The sequence below is a fragment of the Acinonyx jubatus genome, chromosome B4 (genome assembly GCF_027475565.1).
Source record: "Acinonyx jubatus isolate Ajub_Pintada_27869175 chromosome B4, VMU_Ajub_asm_v1.0, whole genome shotgun sequence".
NCBI lineage: Eukaryota > Metazoa > Chordata > Mammalia > Carnivora > Felidae > Acinonyx > Acinonyx jubatus.
Genome location: NC_069387.1, coordinates 130,257,519 through 130,283,618, shown reverse-complemented (window position 1 = coordinate 130,283,618; position 26,100 = coordinate 130,257,519). Strand labels below are relative to the sequence as shown.

The 26,100-nt window shown below is 60.3% G+C and overlaps 1 protein-coding gene across 3 annotated transcripts; it reads right to left on the bottom strand.

Moving 5' to 3' along the window:
* Positions 1-2,600: 2,600 nt before the first annotated feature.
* On the bottom strand, positions 2,601-25,876 carry SYNGR1 (synaptogyrin 1). Of its 3 annotated transcripts, none has more exons than XM_027070695.2 (4): positions 25,709-25,876; positions 9,273-9,510; positions 7,703-7,848; positions 2,601-3,439 (listed from the first exon to the last, which is right to left on the bottom strand). In XM_027070695.2, exons 1-4 carry the CDS (start codon positions 25,805-25,807, stop codon positions 3,284-3,286), a joined length of 639 nt encoding a protein of 212 aa, XP_026926496.1. In that variant the 5' UTR covers positions 25,808-25,876; the 3' UTR covers positions 2,601-3,283. The 3 variants fall into 3 exon arrangements, with proteins under 3 accessions (XP_026926496.1, XP_026926495.1, XP_026926497.1); XM_027070694.2 differs by having other exon boundaries at positions 2,601-3,505; positions 25,709-25,875; XM_027070696.2 differs by lacking the exon at positions 2,601-3,439 and adding an exon at positions 5,871-6,174 and having other exon boundaries at positions 25,709-25,869.
* Between the last annotated feature and the right edge of the window lie 224 nt (positions 25,877-26,100).

Below are 26,100 nucleotides of genomic sequence, written 5' to 3'. Positions count from 1 at the left end.
AGCCCATCCTCCTACAAACTCTTTGGAAGGGTGGTCCCTCTTCCTGCTCCTTAGACAATCAAAGGGGTCTGGGGTCAAGGTTGGGGGGCCCTCAAGGGGTAACAAGTGGGGGCTCTTGGTTACATGGGGGAAGCCTGGGACCCCCAAGAGTCTTTGAAGATCAAAACTCACCAGGGAAGGTTGGAGTAGGGAGCGGATGCCAGTCCCTGGGGAGTTAGCCCAATGGTTACACCCCCAGGTACCAGAAGCCACCCCCAGGCAGACGGGCTTTGACTGCGCAGGATGAGTGTTAACTCAGAGGCAAGAGACCCGGATCCCAAACCTCTGCCTCTGTGTGTGACTTTGCACAAGTCACTGTCTTCCCGGCTGACTCTACCATCTCTAAGGGTATTTGCAGCTCTAAACTTACGTGGAACCCAGCTTTCCTGAGCCCTCTCTTGTGCTTGGTGGGAGCAGGAAGCCCAAACTCGGCAAGGTCAGGCTGGGGCAGGGGGTGCGGGGGGGGGAGTCTTCTCCAAAAATAAAAATAAATAAATAAAAGTCTTGGAAGCAAGAGAGAGGCAAGAGTACACCACTGGCTTGTGAATACACCTTGGGGGCCCTGGGGGGCTGTCCTCGGCCAGGGGAAGAAGCAGGATGTCGCTACCAACCTCCCAAAAGGGGAGTCAGGAGCCTTGGGTCTCAGCCAAATCCCACCCTCCGCCCTCTCTCCCTCCACCACTGGCTGGTCCCTGTCAAGAGCCAGCCTGATGGTGGGATCACATCTGGGCTGTACTCCAGGTCTGCACCCCAGGTCAAGGGAGGAATGCAAAGTGAGAGGATTCGGTGCCCCTCACTCCTGGCAGGCGTCCTGTAAACCTTCCCAGTCTGGGGTGGCAGGGAGAGTCTATGAGGAACACCCAGGGGTTGGATGAAGCTTAAGTGGTTCCTAGCATCACGAGGAGCTAGTCGGTGCCCAGGGAGAACGGATGGACAGCGCCCTGGGGTCCCCCTGTGTCCATCGGCAGGGGAGGTGCTTGGTGGGGAGTGGGCGAAGGGAAGGGCCTCTCACAGCCTCCCGCACCGGCACAGGACTTCACTTTGCCAGAAGCACACCCACGACCACCCGCACCCTTACCTGCTTCGTAAACCTGGTCTGGTAACAGATTCCACCGCTCGGCCTGGCAGATACCGCAACCTAATCCCGTCCCCACTCGGGCCACCGGGAGCGGGGGTACCTTGGACAGAGTCCCTCCGCCAGATGTGGAAAACCAGAGTCAGCAACCCTGAGCTGCTGCTCAGCTGCCTGGGGTTCTCTGCTGTCACTGCTGCCCCTCGGGGAGGGCTTGGACAGGCTGGGGTTCGGATGCATGCTCCGCCGCGGACTCATTCACACTCTGAGCCTGTTTCCTCTGCGGTTAAGCGGGGACAGCGGTGCCACTTCTCTACCTGGGAAATTCCCTCTCTCTCCCTCTGTGGTGCTGCTCCTGCCCCTCCTCGGGGAGCCTCACCCCTTCACAAGCTCTCATATAGCACACTGCCCTCTGGGGCACCCTGGGTAGCGGCAGGTTTGGGGCCCATCTCTGGACCACCGGCTTGCATGCCTTCTGAATCCCTGGTGTAACAGCGGAGTCTGCGGGAGTGTCACCTGCCTCTGAGGATTCTGGTGGGGGAACGGGGTGCCGGTGGCGGGGACATCCAGCACGGTGCCGAGCCACAGTCCCCTTGCCCTGCTCCCCGAGGCACTGGCCAGTGGATGCTGGGCCCCATGCCCCCCCACACCTCCATCCTGTAAGGCCTCCCCGCCCCTCAAGGCTCAGTGAAGAGCCCACCTGTGCAAGAGTCTCTCTCTGCTCCCAACCCTCCTTGTGCCTTTGGAGTCGCCTGCTTACCATCTCCACTACAGCCCAGGCCTCCTTCCCCCCAGCCTGCCATGCACCAAGGGGCTTTCAGCATTCATCTCGGGAGCCGTTTGTCCCATGGCAGCAGCTTAATGGCTGGCTTTGCTGGGCCCAGAGTCCCTGCTGTCTCTACTCTGACTCCCACATTGTCCTCTCATCAGGCCTTTTGCAAGGCCAGTGGGAGGACCCTCTGGGTCCTTGGCAGTTCCAGCCCCTGAGCCCCCCTGGCTCACCCTGGCCGAGGGAAAGATGACACAGTGTTCCAGATCAGCTCCGTTTCCTGGGAGGTCACGAGGGCAGGGAATCGGGGCACCTGCTGAGTGGCTGGGACCAAGAACCCCGGGCAGTAAGCCCGGCTCTGCCACTTACTCGCCGTGACCTTGGGCCTCTCGCGCTCCCTGTTCCGGGCCTCCTCGCCCACCCGGCCCTGGGCAGGGACAGCGGTCAGTCCTTTGGGAGGCCACCGGAGCTCCCGGTGGGGCACGCACGGCACGGAGCAGTACATGGGTGAAACGGGAGAGTGAGGCAAGCCCCCCGGGCCCTCCCACCCTGACAGGAGACCAGGGCAGGGGTTGGTGGGGATGTGTGGGGAGAGGGGCCTAGAGACAGGGCTGTCCCACTTCGGGAGCAGCCAGCCGGGCAGAACAGGCCCCCGGCTTGCAGCAGAATCAGGGTATCTCACGGGCTGAGGTCCCCAAGGCCTCCCAGAGTGTGACGATAGCACTGAGAGGTGGAGCCCCAGGCTGGGGGATGGGGAAGGCAGGGAGGACAGGGGACAGCAGGTGCTCCGCAGTCAGGTGGCCTGGGCTTGGAGCCAACTCTCACTGGCTGCTGAGTGACCCTGGGCAAGCTACCTTGACTTTTCCAGGCCTCAGTTTCCTCAGCCACGAAACGGAGACAGCCCCAACACCCACAGTAGGGCTGCCGTCACTCCGGCAGGTGACAACTCCAGTGTCCTGCGGGCATTCACACCCACCCTGGGGCCAAACCTTCCCGGCATCATCCGGGTCTATCTCTCGCACCGCTCCCACCTCTGGTACCCACGGGGCCTCCTCCGTCCCTCGTCTGCCTCCTCTCCGGGACCGTTTCTCTTTCACCACCGGTGCCAAGCACACACCTGACACACAGCAGGCACTCAACGAACACTCGACGACACAACGGATGAACGCGAACACCCCCAGCCCCCGCCGGACAGACTTGCACACGTGTAGATGCACCCCCAACACCTTACTGCCCCATCCCACCCCGAGCTGCCCTGGACGTCGGTGGAACGAGGCGCTGGGCAGGGCAGCCTGGGAGGGCGCGGGGGTCTGGGCGTGGGCGGTGGGCGGTGGGGGGGCGGGGAGGGCAGGGGCGGCTGGGACCGGGGCAGGGACAGGCGAGGGGCAGGCGGTCACTGCAGCTCAGTAGCCCTGCGACTGGTAGCCCTGGGGCTCGGCGTCAAAGGCGTTGGCCGGTTGCTGGTAGGTACCACCCATGCCGGTGGGGTCTGGCCCGGTGCTGGGCTCCACGTAGGGGGCGTAAGGCATGCTGGAGTCCTGGCTGGGGTCCATGTAGTCCTGGGAGAAGAGGGCCGAGTCGGCGCCAATCTGATACCGCTGGAAGGCCAGCATGGCCTGGCCCGCCTGGGGACGGGGGCCGGCGGGGACGAGGACAGGCGGGAGGGGATGGTTAGAGGAGAGACAGACAAGAACGCTGGGTTAGTGGCAGTTAGTTCACAGGACACAGGCAACAGAGGGCTAAATATCCTCGAAGCCCCACAGATGAAACCAACCCTGACTGAGGGGCAGAAGTCTGTCCTTGTAGCCAGCCCTCAAGAGACCCAGAACCACACTGTCCATCCAGCCAGAAAGACCTTCAGAAGGTCTTTGGGTCACTATGGGTCACCGAAAACTTTCCACTGTGGAGTGTTAAGGTGGCCCCAAGGCCACAACATCCTCCTCAAACTGTGTTCTCGGGGGTGTTACGTGGAGAGGGGAAAAAGTTTCTTGGTGTGCTGGAAAACCCCCTAAAAGCCACCGCACCTCTCTTGCGGCGAGGTGAAACCATGGAACTAAGTTCTGCCCAGTACACCAGCTGTCCCACCCATTGACCTGACGCCCGGAGGGCAGATGTGGGGCTAGAGCTCTCGCAGCCACGCAGGACCACGAGGTCCATGAGCTAATTGTAGGGACGGAAGGGGCCTGGGTCACTGGAGACTTCTGGAGCCACGAGGCCAGTCCCGGACTGTCTTCTCAGACTTGGACTTCATTTAAACCACTGCTATTTACAAGTTCATTTGCTGCTGAACCTAATTATAGCTAAAACATTTGGTCAAACAAGTTTGGGAAGCTGAGTTCAACAGAGTAGAAGAAGTTTCAGGACCATAGGACTTGTTAGGGCCTTGACTAACGTCTACTGGGATCCCCGAGGGGAAAACTTTGGCAAGCGACCTTTGCCAACCTTACCTGACCAATGAAGCCCTCTTCTCACGGGACCTAGTTGGGAAAGACTTGTCTACAGCATACGCACAAAGGTGGGAAATTCTTTTTCAGTAAAAGCTATCACGTTGTTATTAAGGACAATGACATTGACCACCCCCAGCTAGGGAATGAATTTAAAACATAATTTTTAGGTTTACATTGAAAGCCTTCCCCAAAGATCTTTCTAGCAGGTAATCTTCCTGTGATGGAAAGATGCTAATGCTCTACATACCCATTTCTGGGCTGGGAGGACTGAGGCTTAGTGAAGGGAGACCTCACGGCAGAGTCAGTGCCAGAACCCAGACCTGAACCCAGAGGTCCTGCTCCTTCCCAGGCCAGGGCCCTCCCCATCTCCTTCCCATGGATCAGCCCCCTCACAAGGGAATAAACCAACCAGGAACCTGAAAGGGCCATCTGGTGAGAGGCGGGGGGGGGAGGGGGGGGGATGTGTGCTTGGCATTTTATTCTAGAAAGTTCCAGAAGCCCAATGACTAGCCACTGACTTTTGATTTGTGTCATTGGTAAAGGCTCTGAGGGGCAGCCCTTCCTGAATACTGTTTAAAGCAGTGCAGAAGCCTGAGAAAGGCAGACCAGGCCCGAAGGAGTTGAGCTGAGGGAATCAGGCCTCCCTAATTCAAGAGGCCAGTTCAAGAGGCCACAACGCAAGAGTATGAGGGTGGGGGGTGGTGCATGGGACCCTGCTGGACTCAGGTGCAAAGGGGAGGCTGGGAGTTCTGCTCAGAGCCCAGGGACCTGGTGGCCCACCTGGCCCTGCTTCTTCAGAGCAGGTATACTCTCTGTAGCATCTCCACCACACAGCAAGCCGTGTGCACTTGTATGCCTCTAGTGTTGGGAAGCTCACTCTCTTTGTGCTTTGCTCTGGGGGCCTGTTTGCTCTGATACCCCCTCAACTCCTGGAGAGTGGAGAGATTGGTGGTTCCCACCCAGGCAGCTAAAGGCCCCCAAACTGTAGAACTGGAGGTCAAAGTCTTTTGGAAGAACGAGGGCTCACCACACGAGAATCGCCCCCAAAGTAGAGATTATGGAGGTGTCTCTGACTCCTTGGAGAGAATGGATGAAGGAACGAATGAACGGAAGAGCCTACATTTATTGAGCATCTCTGTGCCAAGCCCCGTGCAGCCTTTGTTTCATCCACACAACAGCCCTGAGAGGTTGGTCCACTGGGTAGTGAACTGAGGCTCAGAGAGGTGTGGGGCTTTGCCCAGGGTCACACAGCATGTGAGAGCAGGGCCGGACCAGGAGTCCTCTGATGTCCTCCTCGGCCAGGCCTCCGTTTGTACCCAGCCTCCATGGGAACTGTAAGGTCAGCCTTCGTGCTGCAGCAAGGAACAGGCTCTCGCACCGTGTCCACAGATCAGTATACCAGTATAGAGAGCCAACGCCAACCCTCTGATAGCCCGTGGCCGTCTGTCTGGGGGAGATTTCAATTTGTTTGTCTTCCCCTCCCCAGCCTGTGGGCTCCTGGGGCCAGGGACCCCGTCTGATCCATCACTAGGCACAAAACAGCTGCTCAATAAATGTTTACTGAATGAATGGACATTTGGAAAAAGAAAGGAGGCAATGAATGCGTAAGTGGTGAGTCTTAACTGGCCCCTCAAGCCAGCCACCCACTGCCCCGCGCGCCCTGGCATCCTGGCCATTTCCGGCAGTAGGCTGCCCCCATAACCTTGCCACTGGGCACGATACAGGGCGCTCCCCGCCTCGGGAAACCGGCAGGCCTATGGCTGTGCCGAGGCGGGAAACAGTGTGCTGTATTCCTCCTGGAAGGTAAGGTCCTTGAATCTCCGCACGGCCAGGGCTGCGGTCAGGCTCTGCCGGGAGAGAGCAGGGGTGAGGACGGTGGGGAAGAGCTGGGAAAGGGAGAAGTGCCAGCAGGGAAGCCGGCCTCAGTGGGCACCTGTCCGTCAGGCTTTCGGATCTGCCCCCGGAAGTCGTGACGCCCCATCACTCCTCCTCCTCTGTGAACTCCACCCCCAGCTCAGGGCTCACTGGTCCAAACATCTCCCTGTAGCACCAGGTGGGCTGTGTGGTTCCCATACATGGAGCATCTTCTGTGGCCTGAGATCCCCTGGGGTCACTTGGTTCTTCCTGCCCAGCCCTGAGGACACGGAGGGCGGGTGTGACCACTGCTGGCGTGCAGGGGCCTGAACCACAGGTGTTCTCCTCCAAACCCTGGCTCCCAATATTGTATTGGGAGAGGTGCCCCAAGAGAAAATGGATATTCAGGGGCCCTCAAAAAGAGCAGGAAGTCACTCTAGGACAAGCCCAGAAGGGCAGAGGGACAAGGAGGCCTGGCTGCAGCAGGCTTCACAGGAAGGGCTAGGGCTGCTTGTATTTAGCCCCAGGGTCTCCTTGCAGAAGGCTGGGCCCAGGGCTGCTTTAGGGCCTGGAGGGGAAGGGGGCTGCACGCAGGGGCAGGAGAACCCTTGAGATGGGGGCCTGGAGCCCATGTGACCCTGATATCGCAGGAGGGAGGTGAGGAGAGAAGAAATACACCGAGGGGACCTGACCCCAGTGGGAAAGAGGGCCCAGCCCTGCTGTCATGCCCGTGGGTGCTGGAGGTGTAGGTCCAGAGCCTGCCAATGGGTGCTGTTTGTGGGCCCAGAGACACGCTTTCTTTGACCCACACGGTATTTTTTTTTTTTTTTTAACTTGAATAAATTGCTAACACGTAACGATCGGGTTTCACACAGAAATTCAGATTTCTGGCTCCTCTGGAAAAATGGGAAGACTGGCCTGTGTGGGTCCCTATCCCTGCCTTGGAACAGGGATCAAGAGTGTCCCTTTGGGGGCATGCACCTGCCGCCCGGCCCACTCACGCTCTCTCACGTGCTGCCTACCACACGGACATCTGAGTTTGTGACATCCCGCCCCCCACAAATCCCAACTCCTGATTTTCAGAGATGGGAAGATAATGGGCCGGAAAACTAGAGGCAGCCCCAGGAAGTGGCCCAGGTCTCCCGACACCTAGGCCCGGGCTCCTAACCAGCCTCAGAACTGCAAAGCCTTATCTTTCTGTCCAGGCCTCCACTTGGGTCTGCAAAAGGTTAGGGGAAACGCCCACAACCCAACTACCAGAGTGCTTGGGAGGGGCATTCGTGACCACTGGAAGGCTGCTCTGTGCCAAAGCGAGGGTCAAGCACCACTGTGCGACCTCGCTGGCGATGGCAACAGCCTCCTTCCCGGGAAGCAGCCCGTGTGACTGCTGAGGAGAGAAGCAGGGGCACGTACGGGCTCCAGGAAGCAGGATGCAGGCCCCGGCTAGGCTGAAAGGCCACCCGCCCGCTCGGGAGCCTGGCTGGGGCGGGCGACTGTGGGCTGGGTGGGCCGTGTACTCACCCACGTGAAGATGGAGAAGAAGGAGAAGGTAATGGCGGCCCGAGCCGCATCTGTCCCTTCATTCATCGGGTTGTCCTTGGGCTTGGACACCTGCCACTGGTTGGCCAGGAAGCAGAAGCCCACGAACCAGAGGAAGGCCCAGAAGGCTGGGGTGTCCACGAGGGCCAGGCACAGGGGCCGCGCACAGGAGAGGGCAAGTGGGGAGGAAATGGGGAAAACGAGCAACAGGGAGGGGTTTGGGAGCATGTCTCCCCCATCCACCCCCACCCCCATGGGAGAGGCAGGGGCAGGGGGCACAGAGAGGGGAGCACAGGGAAGGTGAGGCGAGAACAGGGAGGTCAGTCAGACACAGAGCAGGAGAGAGACCACAGAGAGGAGCCGGGCCACGCAGATGGCAAGGCCAGGAGCAGAGGCAGGGAGAGCCAGGGGCAGCGAGGGGAGGGGAGGAGGGAGAGACAGAGAGAAAAGTCAGTTGGCCTAGGTGCGCATTTCTGTTGCCTTAGCCAAACACAGATTTCCCAGCTGAATCCCCGCCCCGGGACGTAGTCTGCCCCTGCAGCAGTCTGGGAGGAGCACTGATCCGACCCCTGGCCAACGATAGCCTCCCAGAAAGTCGGGCAGAGAGAGGATGAGGAGGAGGCTGGGCAAGGGGGACAGCTTAGCTGGCCAGGTCTGAGTGTTGCCTTCTCTTGTGCTCGCAGCCTCACGAGGCCCAGCCTCACGAGGCCCGGGCCAGGTGAGCGAGGGCCCTCTTGAGCACCGAGGCCCGGGGAGCTTAGCAGTGGGAGCCTTGTGGCAATGAAGTCTTCTGTGGGTCCCCAGGGTCTCCCCAGAGAGGACCAGAGCAGCTCAGACAAAGCGTGTGTGTGCCAAAGGGCTGGGGTAGCTAGAGACCAACATCTCCCACAGGCACTGCTGGGGAACCCTGGGGCGCCGTGGAACACCGCTTGAGAACCATTGATTTCATTCTATCCTTCAAGTCTACGGGACTGGTCTCACTGCTTCCAGTCAGCCAGGCTCACCCTGAGGATCCCAGGCCCAGTAATGGGGGGAGGTCTCAGCCAGAGAGCCAAGACCACAGGCAAAGCTTCACGGCCTCTCAACCCAAGCACCCAGTGAGCAGACTTCAGAACTCGTGGGGTCAGATGTCGGGTCAGCTCTGCCAAAGGCTGTTTCTGGAGGACGAGGGCAGCAGGTCACGTCAGGTCCCGACCCTCCCCGGGCCCAGACTGTGTGCCAGGCGGTCGGTCCTGCCTTACGAGGCTCTCACGGGGGGTGGCACAGGGGAGGCTTCAGAGAGAAGGGAAGCTGTGTCCCCTCCCCGCCACGGAGCTGTGGGCTGTTCCGGGGCCTCAGGCCCGGCCCAGGTCCCACCACTCCCTGTTGCCAGCCGCGTGACCCCAAGCCTGTCCCCTCACCCGCCCGCACCTCAGCTTCCTCATCTGGAAAATGGGTGATGGGGGACGGCTGCCTCCTAGGTGCGCGCGAGGATTAACGGGCCCACGGCCGGGATGGCCCCCTGCCGGCTCTGTTGTGCTGGGGGGGGGTGCCCACTGGGCGGGGAGCTCACCTGAGACACCGATGTCGGACAGGACGGCTTTCTTGCGGTCCTTCACGCTGCTGATCTGTGGGAAGTACACATCCAGGGCCAGGTACAGCAGGCAGGTGAGGAAGGCGAGCACGCCCACGGCCACGCCATAGCTGCAGGCGTTGGGGTTGCGGTTGTAGATGCAGAACTTCTCGCCCTCCGAGTTGTTGTTGAGGTAGCCCTCGTTCACGATGGAGCCGAACACCACGATGGAGAACACCTGTGGGGGGAGGGGCGGGGGGGGGGGGAGCCAGGCATGAGATCCAGGCCAGCCCCCGCCAGCACCAGGCCTGGAGAAGGGGAGGCTACCCGCCTCGGCCTGCAGCCTACCCCTGCCCCGGGGAGCCCTCTTCACCCCCGACAGCCACAAGGCTCGTGCGAAACAGGCATTTCAGAGGGGAGGCCCAGAGAGGGAGGGCAACTTGCTTCGGGTCACACAGCGCAGGAGGGGACAATCCCTTCCTTCCTCCGCCTCAGGCAGGAATGACCCTTTGACCAGAGATTTGGCCCTACCAACCCACCGTCCAGGTCCTGGGAGGTCTTCCTGGGCCCTGACACCAAGATTCCTCTACAATTGGACCTGGCCTCCCAGAATGAGTGGGGCCATGCCCTTCTGGGAGGTGAACCTGCCAAGCCCCCACCCCCAGCCCCCCTAGGCTGACTCCTCTAGACGCTGGCCCATGCCCACCCCCACCGGTAACCCCTTTGCCAGGTTTATTTCACTTGGATAGACGGCCAGCCGAGATGGCCCCCCACCACCCCACCTCCTGGCATTCACGCCCTTGTGCAACCTCCTTCCCCCTGCGTGGCGGCTGGGCCTTGTGATTCACTTCCAACGGAATAGCGCAGAGAGCGACGGATAACATCTCTGCGAGGAGGTTGCAAGGACGCTGGCTTCCACCTCGCTCACCCTCGCTTGCCGCCTCTTACTTGCTGGCTCTGAAGGAAGAGGCTGCCTTGGTTTGAGCTGCCCTCTGGAGGGGCCCATGTGGCTTTTTACGGTTTGTCAGCCATAAACAAACGCACAAATTAAAAACAAAACAAACAAACAAAAAAACGACACTGCTGCAGCTGGATGAACCTTAAAAGAGGTGCAAAAAGAGGTGAGGGAAGCCAAACACAAAAGTCAACCCCCAGGACAAAAGCCCTAACAGACAAAACAGAGACAAGAAGCAGGTGAGAGGTGCCCCGGGGCTGGGGGAGGGGAGGACGGAGAGCGATTACTTAAGAAGCACGGAGTGTTCTTACGGATGATGAACGTTTTGAAACCAGACAGAGGTGATAGTTGTGCAACATCAATGCCACGGAAACGCGCACTTTAAAATGGTTAATCGCATGGCATGCAAATTTTTCTACAATTAAAGACAATACTGTGGGGCTGTGTCCTGCTTGTTCAGCCGTGGGCACAGTGGTGGCCATGGTGGCCCGTGAGCCACGCGTTTGCCTGTCCAAATTCGAGAATGTGCACACAGCCATGGTCCAGACCCGGGCCGGCGTGCTGGCTCTCAGCCCGGCCCCGTCACAGGTTCCACAACTTCGCGGTCACCCCATGAGGTGCACAGGGCAACTCGTGCTGCTCCCAGTTACCAGCGCGGGAAAACTGAGGCACAGAAAGTACAGGTGGCACTGTTGTCAACACTCCGGGCTGAACGGGGACCCGGGCGTCCTGATCCTCAGCCCTGTGCTGTCTCTCACCTGACTAGGCTGATGCTCAGCCTCAGGGGGTGGGCCCGGACGGAGGTGTAGTCTTTCCAGACACCCGGGGGGCCAGTAGTGTGAGTGAGTGCCAAGTCTGGCGCTCGGGGGCCCAGGAGGGGAGAGGCAGGAAGTCCTGACTTCACAGCGATTGTCTAAGGAACTCCGGGGCTACTGACAGAGTCTTGACAAGCAAGGCAGCCGCAGGAGATGAAGGCAGGCTCTCTCATGGCCAGCTGCTTGAGTGGCGCACGGCACAACTCCGGGACTGCCATTCACAGAGCCCCCTGGGACCTGTGCACCAAGACAAGTCCCAGGTTCCTACCAAGGAACTGCCAGGTTGGGAATCCGAGGCCCAGCCCCAGATGTCACCCAACGTCCCCAATCCAGCAGAATGGACAAGCTACTCGATTAGAGGGGGCACTCCAGGCCCTAAGGGGTCATACAGGGTTGCTGAAGTCAAATCCCAGGCCTGCTTCTTATGCTGTGTGGCCTCAGGCAAATGACTTAAGCTCTCTGAGCCTCCGATTGGAACTCTGCAAAAAGTAACCTTCCCTCCAGGGCTCCTGACAGAATGACACGCAGGCACCCTGAGCAGAGCAGGTACACCAGGGGCTGAGCCATGGTTAAGTCCCTTCTCCAGAGGCCCGAGGAAAAGCGGGACGAGCACCAGGAAGGCCCTCCTGAGCAGCACTTCCTGGCAGACATGCTCCGCCAGGGGTGGGAACAAGGGTAGACCCCCTTCCAAAAGCAGGCCAGGAGGAGGTGGGAGGGGAAGCGGCGGGCGGAAGTTGGGGCTTTGGGGACAGCAGAGGAGGAACCATTAAGATGGGGCCCTCTTGGGGGACAGAAGCGGGGAGTCCCTGAAGAGGCCAGGAGGCACGTGCTGGAGACGGTGTGTCCCCAGGAGGGTGAGGAACAAGATCAAAACAGCCTCCAAGGAACCTGCGGGGCCCCAGAGCAGCGCAGAGAGAGGAGCTCAGTGCCCGCTCCGGTCTTCCTGTCCATCCCACGGCTCTGGCACACAGGGCGCTCCATGGTCAGGCATTCCTCGAGGTTGAAGTCACCTTGGGCGAGTGGCTTCTCGGACCCGCGGTCCCCTCATCTGTAAAGCCCTGCCACCGCAGCACCCTGAACCACCGGCGTGTCGTGAGGAACGGACGAGGCCATGCACGTGAAGGCCTGCAGGCGACGCGGAGCCGGCACCCAGAAAACGCCGGAGTGATGCTAAACAAGCAGAAGAGATAACGAAGCAACGGCAGGCGGTGGCCATGCCGGGAGGGGGGCAGCAGCGGTCAGGGAAGGGAGCCGAGGCAGTGATTTTTGAGCTGAGCTGAGAAGCCAGCCCTGCCAAGATGGGGGGAAGCGTGTTGCAGGCAGAACAGAAAGGGCAAAGGCGGGAGGTGGGAGAAAAGCCTGGCTGGAGCAGCGACGGAGGAGGAGGGCTGGAGGTGCACGAGACGCGGCGGGGAGGGACAGTGGGCGAGATGGGGGGGGGGGGGGGGACAAGGCCAGGTGGGTGGGACACCATGAGGAGGGTGTGACCACAGGGGGGTGACCGGATCTGTGGCTCACCGTCCCCGCCCTGCAGCACGAAGCTCCCTGAAACGGTTCCCCCACGGCCTTCCAGACACAATCCGAGCTTCCGAGGGCTGGTGGTCCAGTCCCTTGCTGTATGGCTCGCCCACCCCTCCTGGGCCTCACCTCCCTCTGCTGCCTGCTGATCACTGCTTCCCCACCTTCCCACGCCCCGGCCCATTGCACGGTTTCTTCTCTCAACGTGGTTTCTACGAGCACATGTCGCGACTGGCGGCGGCGGGGCAAGCTGCCACGAGGCAGGCAGGGCCTGACCCCCAAAGCCATGAAGGGCAGGGTGAGCTCAGGAGCCACTTCGGGCTTAATCCCACTTGATCTGACTTAGGTCTGGAAAGGGCCACCCTGGGCGCCGCGGAGAGGAGCGTAAGGCCAAGGTGAAAGCAGGGAGACCCCCTGGGGGGCTAAGCAGCGCCCGGGGGGAGGGAGGAGGGGCTGGGCTGGCGTGGGCAGTGGTGGCAGTGGGACGGGGTGGCTGCTGAATGCGGAAGGTAAAGCCACCGGGATCTGCTGACACGTCTGCCGTGGGGATGAGAAGGAAGAGCAAAGGGCGGGGTGCGGGGGGCTGGGTTCCGCGACCCCCGGGAACAGGTGTGCATGCCACGTTCCCCGCAGGCTGCACAGCCGGGCCAGGGCAGGGACGCTCACCTGGACCGGGCCTGAGACTCTACAGATGGAGAAGCATTGCCAAGGAGACACAACTAGTCCCTCCGGGTCCCCGAACTCTCTCCGGGACCCTGTAAGCCCGGGGTTCGCGACTCCACTTAGCTGCCGTCTCTCCACCCACGTGGGACCGAGCCCCCCAGGAGCAGGGATGGGCCTCGGAGCTCACATCCCGCGGTGGGAGGAAGGGGGGCTCCCTCAGGACCTACTGGGGGACTGAAACACCTGCTCCTAACTGCACGCGGGCCACGTCCTTGTTTCCATCATTTTCCAGCCGTGTGCGGGCACCGGCCCGGGGGCCGCAGCTGGCTTGGGGGGTGGGGGATACAGACTCAAACCCAAGTCACTCTGAGCCCAAAGCCAGGGCTCTGTGTCAGGCAGGCGGTAAGGCCGGATCTGCAGCAGGGAGCGCACGGAGCCGAGAACCGGAAATTAAACCAGAATGAAATTCTATGCTGCTGCAGCCAAACTCTACCTAACAGCCGGACCTGCTGGAGGGACTGGAGACGGGTCTGTGGTGGCAGAACCAGCGGCCTGGAAACAGGACAGGGTGGGGAGGCTCCACAGAGGCCGCTGGTCACTGGAAGGCACAGGAAAAACAATCCCTTTTCCTTGAACTAAAGAAAATGCTATAGAAAGCGGGGGGGGGGGTGGGGGGGGTGGGGGGGGGTGGGGAGGCACCAATGTAAATGGACCAAGGCTGTTTTTTCACCATCTTTATAATCCAATCCTGGGTCTTTTTAAAAATGGATTAAAAAAAAAGAAAAAAAAAAAGGATTCCAGACGGCAGCTGGAGCAGAGCTATGTCAAACTCAGAAAAACACAGCGGAAGGTGTCTCAGAATCTCAGGATCTTGGGGTACTGGATTCAGAGACACAGAAGCGGAGACCCCGGAAGTGTCAGACCCCGCCCCCACTCTGCTCAGCCATCCCAGACGTCAGGGTTGGCACAGATGTAGGCTGTGTCATAATTCTGCACCTGCTGTTCCGCCCTCCCAGAATGCCCTTCCCCACTCTTCCATCTTTCAAATAGGATCAAACTCCTTCTCAGTCACTCCCCCTCTTTCCCAGCCACTCCCCAACCCTGACCCTGCACACACTCATTTATGGGTCTGTCGCTCCCAGGAGACCTGAGCTAACCCACAGCCTCTGCAGGGGCCCTGCATCGACTGGGAGCGCCTGACGGAAAACATCTCAGTTAATCCTCACCAAAATCTCTAAGGAAAAAATAAAGGTAAAAACATCCCCACAAATCAGGCTCACTTAGCCCATTTCACAAAGAGGGAAGCTGAGGCCCAGAGAGGCCTGGCCTCTGGCTGGCCCATAACAGGCTGGCCCATAGTGAGTAAGCAGGGCGCCGGGCTCTAGCCCAGACCTGCCCGCCTCCAGCCCCACTCCAGGATGTAAGTCAAATCCCTACCTTCAGCTGCCTCCCCAGGAGTGAATTCCAGGTCCCAAACCCTAGAATGAGCGCGAGTCCCAGGAGGGACACCGGCCGTCCCGAGCTGTGTCACCACCCCACTGTGCAGGAGGGGCCGGGCCCACATCCGCACACAGAGCTGGCAGGCCGCGCCTAGGCCACTGGCGGGCAACAGGCTGCCCCGGGCTCCCGGGAGAGCTGGGCCAAACCAGCGTGAGGGGCAGAGGTCGCGCTGCTATTTGCCGGGAACTCCCCAGAGGCTGGCTTTGAACACCTTTAGGCACATACTGGGTTTCCACCCAGACAAGCTGCAGAGAGCGGAGCCCCGGAGTCCTGCCAGCTAAGAAGGGCACCGCCCGTCTCACCCTCCATGTTCCCGAGCCCCGCACCGCACCGCAGGCAGCCAGCTGACCCGCTCACCAGCCTCCACTCCACGGTCTCCGCTCCTGCCCACCTCCAGGCTGCAACGTCACCTGCCCCAGGAAGGCCTCCTCTCCGGCCTCCTCATCTCCTCCAGTGGCAGCCAGTGGGTGCTCACCCACCCCAACTCTTACGAGTCTCTCCCGAGGTTGAGCCCCTAGGTGGGCTCTGAGGTCCCCCTACTTGGGCGGCTGGTCTCACATCCAGCCCCTCCAGCCCCCAGTGACCCCCAGCGCCCCTCATCTGTCTGCATCCGGGAGCTCCGACCCCAAACCGGGCTCATCCTCAAATGCCATCCAATGCGGCGCTAGCCCTACTGTTTCATCCTGCACCAAGTAACCCAAATGACCCCGTGTCCCCCATGCTGGCCCAGGCCACTACCACCGCTTGCCAGGCGAGGACAGCAGTTTCCCTCCTGGTCTCTATGCGTCCACTCCCACCCCTGCACCATCCCCTTCATAGCAGCTGGAGAGGTCCCTTTAAATTCTGTTTTTTAATGTTTTTATTCATTTTTGAGAGGGAGAGAGAGAGAGAGAGCAGGGGAGGGGCAGAGAGAGAGAGAGACACAGAATCTGAAGCAGGCTCCAGGCTCTGAGCTGTCGGCACAGAAGCCGATGTGGGGCTCGAACCCATGAACCGCGAGATCATGACCTGAGCCGAAGTTGGATGCTTAACCGGCTGAGCCACCCAGGCGCCCCTGGGAAGATCCCTTTAAACGTGTCATTCCCATGCTCCGTCCTCTACCCACCTCCATCCCCAGGATGGATACCTCGCCCAGCTGCAACCCCTGGGCTCCTGCCTTCCTCTCAGACTCCTTTCTCCCTCTCTTCTCTAGCTCCCTCCCAAGCTCATTCCTGCCTCAGGGCCTTTGCACTTGGCTTTTCCCTCTGCCTGGAATACCCAGAGTTGCCCAGACCTTCCAGGCTGGCTCCTGCTGGCTCCTTCTCAACATCCGTATCTCAGAGAAAACACCACTCAGAGGAGCCCTCCAGGCCTGCTTCCAGATCTACAATATTCTATGATATTCTACAATACGTTCCAATGTATTTCTTTGATAACGTCTTTATACGCTAACGTCCCTAGTTATTAGTTCATTTTTGGGTGAACATCTGCCCGCTGGACCCACAGGGAGGGTCAGGAAAGGCTTTAAGGGGAACGAACAGCAAGCCTGAGATGGGCAGAGGTGCAGGTGGCATGGGAATCAGCATCCCTGGCTTGGGCCTCTGCTTGCACACTTCTGACCATGGGGAGCTCACTCCCTAAAAGGGGGGGGTGCTGCTGAGTCCTCTCCCTCACCTCCAGCTAAACCTGCCTTCCTGTCAGTGTCCCTACCAGAGTCCTCAATCCCGCCGCCTCCTGGGCCCCAGGGAAAGGCTGCGTGAGGAAAGAAGGAGCCGTGCTTTTGAGGGATGAGTCAGGCTGCCAAGGCCCCCCCACCCCTCATATGACCTCCCACAGGGTCATACGACGAAAATGGCAAAAGCCAACGCAGAGGCACATGACGGGCACTAGGCAGCCACTCTGCTTCCTGAAGGGCCTCGTGCGGAGCCGCAGGGCTGAGGCGGGGTCAGGGGAGGGGAGGCTCCCAGGGCCCCTTCTCTGCTCCCCTGCCCGGGCACCCTGTTCCTACGCCTTGGATGTAACCTGCAGGGGATTAGGCCGTAATCTTCCCGCAAGCTGTCCCTCGGGTTCTCAGCGGTGGGGGTGGGGAGGGGGCTCTGCTGGGCAGGGGCCCGAGCAAGCAGACCCCTGTCCCCAAGGTACTGAGACTCAGCCGGGTGATCTGAAGGCTCCCCCTTCTCGCCACACTGTCCCCACCTTTACCCTCCCGTGGCTGTGTGACCACAGGGGGCAGGGACCCTTGTTAGAAAGGGGGAAGCCCAGACCCAGAAACAAGCTGCTTGACTGGCCCAGGGCCGCAGCTTGATGGCCGAAGGAGCCAGAGGCCTCACCCCACAATCTTCTACGGCCCAGGTCCTTCCCCACCGGGCCCTGCCACCTCTGAACTCTCTGAGGGAGGGAGGGGGAACAGAGTCACCCCTGGAAAAGGGCTATGAACACCAACCGAGCACTGCCTGGGCCCTTCCCGGGCGGGACCTCATTTATCCCCAATGGCCCCATTGGCAGGCAGGCAGGCACTGCTCTCTCATTTTGCAGCTGGGGAAACTGAGGCTCTGTGCAGTCTCTCAGCCGGTCACAAGGGCAGGGATAACCACCCGGGTCTGTGTGCTCTTCCTCAGCTCGATGCCCGCCCCTGCCCTGCCAGCTCCTACATGACTGATGCTGTTGTTCACTGTCTCTCTCCCTCTGTGGAAGCCTGAGGTCTTCGGAGAGAGAATCTGGTCCCAGGCCCTGCCTCGCTTTCTAGAGAAGAAGGCACAAAGGGGGAAACGCCTTATGCACTGACAGTCCTCACGGCCGTTCACATAGAGCACAAAAGAAGCCAGAAGGAGACAGCAAGCTTGGGGGGGGGGGGGGGAGGTGAAATCCTGGAAGGCTTCAAGGAGGAGGTGGTTTCTGCGTTGGGCCTTGAAGGTTCGGTGGGAGACCCCGAATAGCGGTGGGGGGTGGGAAGAGGAAGGCAGAGCAGTGCCCCCCACCTCATTCACCCACATGTGGAGCCCTCACAAGACACCACACGCTGCCTGGCCCTAGGGGATACAACAGCGATGTAACAGATGCAGTGTCTGTACCCCCAGAGCTGACACCCGAGGGGGTGGCGTCCTCTTCGCTGCTCTGCTGTACCTCTCGGCCTTTACCACGATGTCCCTTCTGCCTGGAGCTCCTTCCCCCGTCTCCGCCTGGCTGACGCCGTCCCTCTCGTAACTAACTGTACTGCCACTTTTCCGTCCCTGACCTAGGTGAGCGTCTCCTCACGCTGGTCGCACGCTCACCTCTGCATTTTTACTGGTGTCACCACCACGTTTCCCTCCGCTAGACTGTGAGCCCTCAGCAAACAGCGGGCACGCAGCACACGCTCGGGATGGCTGTTAACTAGAAGACGACAGAGTGTCTGTGTCCTGCGGCCGTCGGATCCAAGGGGAGGACGGAGAAATCACTCACGGCCGGCCAGGTTCGGCTGAGAGAGCCGTTTAATGACAAGCAACCATGGATTTGGCAATGAATGAGAGGGTCACAGATGGTGAGGGGTGGGGGAGAAAGCCTGAGCGGGGTGCATGCGAGAAACCGAGGGAGAAACCTTGGTGAGGGATGGAAATAAGGCACGTTCGGAAGATGGTGGGCAAGAGCCAGGTGGACACTGAGGATGGGGCAGAGGGAGAGGCCAGTGGGCGTGCAGAGCTAGTGGGCAGGGAGGCCGGCCCAGGCCACAGAATCGGAGAGCCCAGGGGAGGCACGGGCATGAGGAGGCTGAGGGTGGGTGCCCGGCGCAGGAGGCTGTGGGTACGGCCACGGGGGGAGCCCCGCCGGAGGGGCGCCAGAGACGATGGGGTGAGGGCGCTACACAGCCTGAGGGCCAATGGCTCCGAGGTCCCAGGCCCAGGGAAGCTGGGACTGACAGGCGAGAGGAGGACAGACAGGAGAGGGGAAGAGGTGGCCACCTGAGAGCACGCAGCTGCTGGAAAGACGGCCAGGCCTAGGGTGCACCTGGCGAGAGGGGCCGAGGCGCGCGAGGAGAAGACCGTGGCAGGCGGCGAGGCCAGGGCGTGAGCAGGAGCACGGAAGCGGGCACTGCGACACCAGGAACGAAGGCGGCGGTGGCGCTAGAGAGGACGGGTGTTAAGACGCAAGCATCTCAGGCACCTTCAAGGAGTAGGGGAGTGACCCGGGGCTGGCCTAAGATGAAGAGATCCAGGGCAGGCATGAGAGTCAAAGCTGGGTGACAATGGTCTGGAAGCAGCCTTAGGAGCCAGGAGCACCTCCAGGCTCGGCAGAGGGAGGGTGTGAGGGAAGGAAGAGCCCCCGAAGAGGGCTGCCAGGGGAGCGGGGTCGTGGGAGGAGGCCAGGTTACAACGCAATGTACGATTAGGGATGTTCAGAGCGGGGTCAGGGACTCGGGGACACAGGTCATGTCCTCCCGCCCCCTGGACCGTGAGTTGAGAGCCCCAGCTCATTGGGGTTCCCGGATGACTGCGTTCTAAACAGTCTGGGCCTGGCAGCCTAGGGCTGTCCCAGCCAAACACCCACCCCTTCCCCACAGTCCCCTTCATCCCCTGCAGAGGGGGGCTGAGCATAGTCCCATCCCGGGAAGGGAAGCATTCTCCAGAAACACAGGGCCATGAGCTGCCGTACCAGGATGCCCTGACACTCTGCTCACATTCATGGACCCGGGGCCCAGGCCCCTCTGCTGTGGGCCCCCCAAAAGCATTGTGGGGGTGTGGTTCTTGATATCACTTCTTTAAAGACGGACCAGTCCAACAGTCCCCAACCTGGAGTCCACTAGGAGCAAGCGTGGGGTTCCTTGAGGGTGGAAAGGTTGGGAACCAGCCCAAAATGACTATCCATTTCCCATGTGACAGATGGGGAAACTGAGGCCCAGAGCACATGGCATCTTGCTCAAGTCACACCACCAGTCAGGGTCACAGGGGGTCGCAGAACATGGCTTCAGGCCTCGAGGCCCCAGGCACTCCCCAAAGCCCTGGCCTGCCTCTCCTCCCCCTGGACAGCTGGTTCTTCCTGTTCCGGGCGCCAAGCGTGGCTCCCTTGCCTCTACCATCTGCCCTTCCTTTCCTCCCTTGTCTTCCTGCTTTTCCTCCTCTCCCCCCCTCCTCCCCCAGCCTTAGTTCTTTCTCCCCAGGCTCAGGCCTGCCTCATAGCTCTGCAGGAACAGGTCCTGTGGGACTCTGCATGTGGCCGGGAACTCCCTGAAGCAGGAAGCTGTGGGCTGTCACCCCAGCTACTCCGGTTAACATCTCTGGGCCTCAGCTTCTCACCTAAAGTACTGAAACAACACCCACCTGACCAGGATGACGAATGCCCAGGGGGAGCGGTTATGTGGCGGGCCCTTCAAACATGAGTCTTCACAAAGCTTAGAGTCTGCCCCACATGTCACAGATGAGGCTTGGAGAGGCCAGCATCTTCCAAGGTCCTGCTCTGATGACCCTGCTCCCCACACCAAACCCCTGGCTCTCCCAGGCTCCCCAAGCTCCTGCACGGCCCCGGTACAGGAGGAAATGCCCAAGACACAGAGCAGAAATCTCCAGCCGGCATCTCCTGAAGACTTCACCCCTCAGTCAGCATCTCCTGAAGACCTCACTTACCAGCCAACGTCTCCCGAAGATCTTAGCCCTGAAGAATGTCTCCTGAAGACCTTGCCCACCAGCCAGCATCTCCTGAAGACCTTACCCACCAGCCAAAGTCTCCTGAAGACCTCGCCCACCAGCCAGCATCTCCTGAAGACCTCACCCACCAGCCAGCATCTCCTGAAGACCTCGCCCACCAGCCAGCATCTCCTGGAGACCTCACCCACCAGCCAGCATCTCCTGAAGACCTCGCCCACCAGCCAAAGTCTCCTGAAGACCTCGTCCACCAGCCAGCATCTCCTGAAGACCTCACGCACCAGCCAGCATCTCCTGAAGACCTCACCCACCAGCCAGCATCTCCTGAAGACCTCGTCCACCAGCCAAAGTCTCCTGAAGACCTCACTCACCAGCCAGCATCTCCTGAAGACCTTGCCCACCAGCCAGCGTCTCCTGAAGACCACCTGGCTGCTGACTCCATCCTAGACCTAAGAGGTCAGCCACAGACACATGAAGAGATAAGGAAGATTCCAAGACTGTTAGTGCTAAATGCCAAAGGAGCATGTAATCTACCTCCGTGGATGTAGCTCCCTGAGTAAATGACAGGGCGGTGCCAGGTGCTGGGAGAGGACAGGCCATGCTAGGTCACACGTTTCCTGCCAGGACACTCGTCCCCAGCACCCTCTAAGGTCACGCTTCCCCATGGCAGCCACAGGGAGCTCTTCTGTGTTTCAAACCCCTCTCTGTGGCTGCCCACAGCCCTCAGATGAAGCCCAGAGTGTACATCTGCCATCCAAGACCTTTTCTGAGCTTCCCCCTGGCGGCCACTCTGGAGCACATTCACAGAGTGTGATGTCACTCACTCGCACACCCAGGATCCCGAGAGCTCACCATCATTTATTTCTAAAGCCCACTCAGACCTCATGCTTCCAGATATTTGCACACGCTGTTCCCTCCACCTGGAATGCCCCTCCCCGCTTCTTTATCGGAACCAACTCAGAAGCCGCCTCCCCCTGGAAGCCCTCCATGCTCCCCTGGCAGAGGTAGCTACCCCTATTGGATTTTCTTCTTGTAGCATCTCAAGCCTCCCCAACAGTGCTTGTCACTGGACTGAGAGCGTCTCCGATGGGGCACACAGGCTGGTACTGGGCAGGGACTTGGCATGTGTGGAACGAATGACTGAATGCCAGAGCTGGCCAGAGGCTCTATCTCCACCCCAGACCCCTTTTACCACACGCACAGCTCCCTGATTTTGGTGCAGGACGAGCTCAGCTTTTACACTCAGGGTTCTCTGGGATGACTGAGGGGGTCTGGTAAAAACAAGACCCCTTCAAGCCCCCCTTGGGGCGACTTCAACCTAGACAGGGAAGCCACAGGGAGCGCACCGAATGTGGACGCTGCAGACGTCCAGGCTGTAACTCTGTCATTTGGGGCGGCGACACCTACCCTACTTACAGAATCCTGGGGTGTCACACTCAAGGCCCTTAAGAAATCAATCCTGAAAATGCTACCATTTCAGACATTTTATCATTTATTTTGCTCAAACTGAACATTAAAACACCAACAGCCCTCTCCTCTACCAGCACCGATATTCCTTCCCCGCAGGCCAGTGCAACCCTCTAAAAGGGAGACCGTGAAGCCCACGGAGAAGGTGGTCTTTTACAGGAAATCAGGTCGCTCCCTGCCGGAGCTTGGCTCCCCCCTCCTAGCTCCAGGGATAGGGAAAGGTGTCACAGACAGGCTGCAGTCCCGGAGCACCTCTGACCCAGCTCAACCTCCTCACTCAGATGGGGAGACCAAGGCACAGGGGTGGGCATGGCCGGTGCCCGGGGAAGCAGGCAGAGGCAGCCTTCTCCCGGCTCCCAGACCACACAGCCCCGTCTCCCTCCAGCGGGGTCAGAGGTGGCTCTGCGCTTACCCTCAACACTGCCCCAGCTCAGCCGTCCCCTCCTCACCCGAGGCAGGAAAGGTCTGAATCACCTGGGCTCGCTGGTTCCCTCTCCGCCTTAACCAAAGAGGTCAATTCCTGCCGTGAGTAGTCACCTCACCAGGCCTGGGGGCCAGCGAGGGGACAAGGGGCAGAGAGGAGCTGAGGTGCTGTCGGAGGTCCTGCTCCTGCCCCCGCGGCTCAGGTTCCAGGGTAGATCCAGGTTTGAAGAGGCCCTGAAGCTGATATGGTTGGTGGGGGGGGGGGTCCCTCTTTCAGAAAAAGATCTTTTACAAAAATCACAAGCCCACGTGCACATGTTGCTTGCTAAGGCCTCTCCAGGGCTGCAGAAGGCGACTATGTGGCGGGGGAGTCGTGCTGGCTAGAGTGACCAGTCACCTAGGTTTGTGTGGGACTCAGAGGCTCCCAGACACATAACTTGCAGTGCTGAAGCTGGGAAAGTTCCAGCACACCAAGATGAACTGGTCACCCTAGCCCTAGGAGCTAGGACTTCGTTCGTCTGAAGGCCAAGCCTGACGCCTCCCAGACCCCAGGATGCCAAGGGGACGCCAGGGCGAAGGACGGGTCACCAACGGCATCTTCTGCGCGCTCATCGACGAGTTAAAACACTTTCAGAGCACCACACATTTTTGAAAAAGACTGGAAGGAAGCAGCGGTCCTCCCTAAGTGAGGGGATCACACGTGATTTTTTTCCACCCCACTATTGTTTTTTTCTTTTATTTCTCCCCCTCCCCCACCATCGATCGTTTTTATTGTGGTAAAATACAACATAAAATGTACCATCTCGGGGCGCCTGGGTGGCTCCGTCGGTGAAGCATTCGACTTCGGCTCGGGTCACGATCTCACGGTCTGTGAGTTTGAGCCCCGTATCAGTCTCTGTGCTGACGGCTCGGGGCCTGGAGCCTGCTTCCGATTCTGTGTCTCCCACTCTCTCTGCCCCTCCCCAGCTCACGCTCTCTCTGTGTCTCTCTCTCTCTCTCTCTCAAAAATAAACATTAAAAAATTATGAAAAAACGTACTATCTTAATCATTTTTAAGCGTGCGGTTCAATGCTATTAAGTACGTACATTTATATTGCTGTACAACCATCACAAGTGATGTTTTTATTTTCTGAAAGTCAGCAAGGATTACTTTTGGGATCAGAAAAAAAGGACTGCACATTTCTTAAAGGTGTCACTTAGCCTGTTATCAGCTGCCTTTGCTAGCATAAAGGTAGTGAGCAGAGCTAGGAGGCAGTGGGGGGGGGGGGGGTGGTTCGGGCGTTAGACGGTGGCTGGTTCAGATGACCATTATCCTTTCCAAACCTGAAATCCAGGATTCTGACCTCTTCTAGCTCCAGGAGAAGCAATCAATGTGCTTTGGAGACTCAAAGATTTGGCTTCCAATCCTCTGCTGCTTACATGCTCAGTAACCTTGGGACTCCCTGAGCCTCAGTTTCCTCAAGTGATGCAGGCCGGAAGGGAACTAGCTGGGTAAGCGTGTGTCCACCCCGGCCCACGGTGGGTACCCCATCCGTTACTTTTCCTTCCTCCTGCTTGGACTGTCTCGCCATGCCCCGAGATAAGCCCCATTTATCCTTCAAGGCCCAATTTGATATCACCTTCTCCATGAAGCCTCTCTTGATTCCCACAGCAGGGAGACCCCTCTCCTGGCACTCACGGCCTCTACCCCGGGGCGGGGGGGGGGGGTGGTGGCACCTGGCTCCCCTCCCAGTAGGACTGTGGGATCCCCGAACACTAAAGGCTGCATCTGAGTCATGTCACTTTCCCTAGGGGCCCAGCAGACTCAGTGAAGCTTTGCTAAATGAAGCCATCACAGGCAGAAGTGACCCAAGCAAGCAAACCGCCCACACCCCTCACAAAGCCAGTGGCTTGACCCTCCCAGGCCCGTGGCCCGAGGGGCTGGCAAAGGGGAGCAGGGCATACAGCTGGCCCACCTGATCAGGCAGGTGCCCCCCCAGAGCTCCATCTCTCCCGAGGGCCAGTTGGGGTCTCTGGGGAGTTGGAGACTGGCATACATGAATGAAGTCGGCACTACAAACCCTTATGGATGTCCCCGGCTGCCAGGCCCTGTGCCGTCACTGCGGCTTCCCTGCCCTCAAAGAGCTCCCCAGCTGGTGGGTACTTGAGAAGAAAGGGGTTTACACATGGCCCTGCTTCTTGTGGCACCAGGAGGAGGTTTGAACGTTTTTAGACAGGGAAGAGTTAGCTTCCTTTCTCTCTGGGAGGCCAGAGATAAACACCCCAGCTGTCCCACCCATCAGACCCTAATATTGCCCGGAAAACCCAGGAAGTGAGGGGGTTTGAGCACCCTGAGGCCACAGCTGACCTCAGACGTAGCCCCTTGGGGTGGCTGACAGTGACCCTGCCAGCGTCCCCAAGCCCAAGACCTTCTGGTGTGGGCCCGCAGGAATAGGCCCCAGGCCTGCAGAGGCCAGACCCTCTGGTGGGAGTGTCTGGGCAATGGCCAAAAAACCCTAGGGAGCCCCAGGCACCCCTCTCCTGCAGCACTCTTTCCCTGGGGTGCTGCCCAGACCACATGAACCCCTCCCTCTGTGCTCACTGTCTCTGTCCCATCCTCCTCCCCCACAACCCCAGGTCTGAGCAGGGACCCTCCGCTGCTGGGGAATTCTGACCCCTGTCAGGCTGGAAATCCAGAACAATTCCCTCTGCTTTCCCCTAATCCCCCCCCACCCCCAAGCATCCAGGTGTACTTGCGTGGTTGGGGGGGGGGGGGGGAAGTGCTGTCACGGATTCAGGAAATATCAGAGCCCACGGTGGCCGCTGCCACCTGTCTACAAACCGGGAAACTGAGGCATGAGAGAGGAGCTGCCTCTCCCCACGTCGGGATGTAACTCCTCGCTTCCCACTAACATTTCTTGGGTGGTTCCCAGCCCAAGGTCACGCCGCGAAGGAGAGGCAGTCCCCGAGCAAGCCACCTAGGTATCCGGCTCCCGACGCATCGCTCCACACCTTCCGGGCCAAGCCACAAAACCCGGTTTCCGTCCCTGTCCTCCTGGAACGTCCACGGCAGGCGCGGCGTGCGCCCCGTGAGATGATCCACGCCCTGATCCACCTCTCCCCGCCCCCCCCCAAACGGCCACCTGAAACCCGGGCTTCGTCCCCACGGCCGCTGATCTGCCCGGGTGGCCGCGCGCAACCCGAGCCGCGAGCTGCACAGCCGCGGCCTGGAGGTCACGGCGATGGGGGGCCGCACGCGAATGGGGGCGCCGGGAATCAAGGACTACGGCAGCAGGGGCGGGAGCTCCCCCCGCTCAGCGCTGGGACCCCCCTCACCCCCCGCCCGGGGCCCGGGAAGGAAGGGGTGGCGGGCGCCGGCACCCCGGTCGGAAGGCTCTCCGCCGGCTGCGGCACGCGTGCCCGGGGTCCCGCGGGGTCGGGGTCCGTCCGGGCGCGCCGCCCTTGCCCGCGCCCCCACCGCACCCCACCCCCCGCGCGGCCGGGCCACCCAGCCGTCCTTACCCAAGACACGACGCGCAGGATGGTGTGCGGCTGCCGGACCAGGGTGTGGGGGTCGAAGGCGCCCCCGGCTTTGCCCGCTCCGTACGCACCCCCTTCCATCGTGGCTGCACCCGCGCGGTGCCCCCCGCTCGGCGCGCGCCGCCGGCCCTGCGCGTGCGCGTCGCCCCCGCCCCCTCCCCTGCTCGCGCGGTCTGCGTGGCCGAGGGCTCCCGCCAGGGGGCGTCCTGTGCGGAGGGCGCGGGGGCGCGGGGGCGCGGGGACGCGGGCCGCGCGCTCGCTCGCTCGCAGGGGCGCTCGTGCTGCGGACCCGGCGGAGGGCGAGCTCGGCCCTGGCGCGGTGACCTCTTTGCGGAGCTCGGGCGAGGGGGGGGAGGGGCGGTTGCCGCAAATAC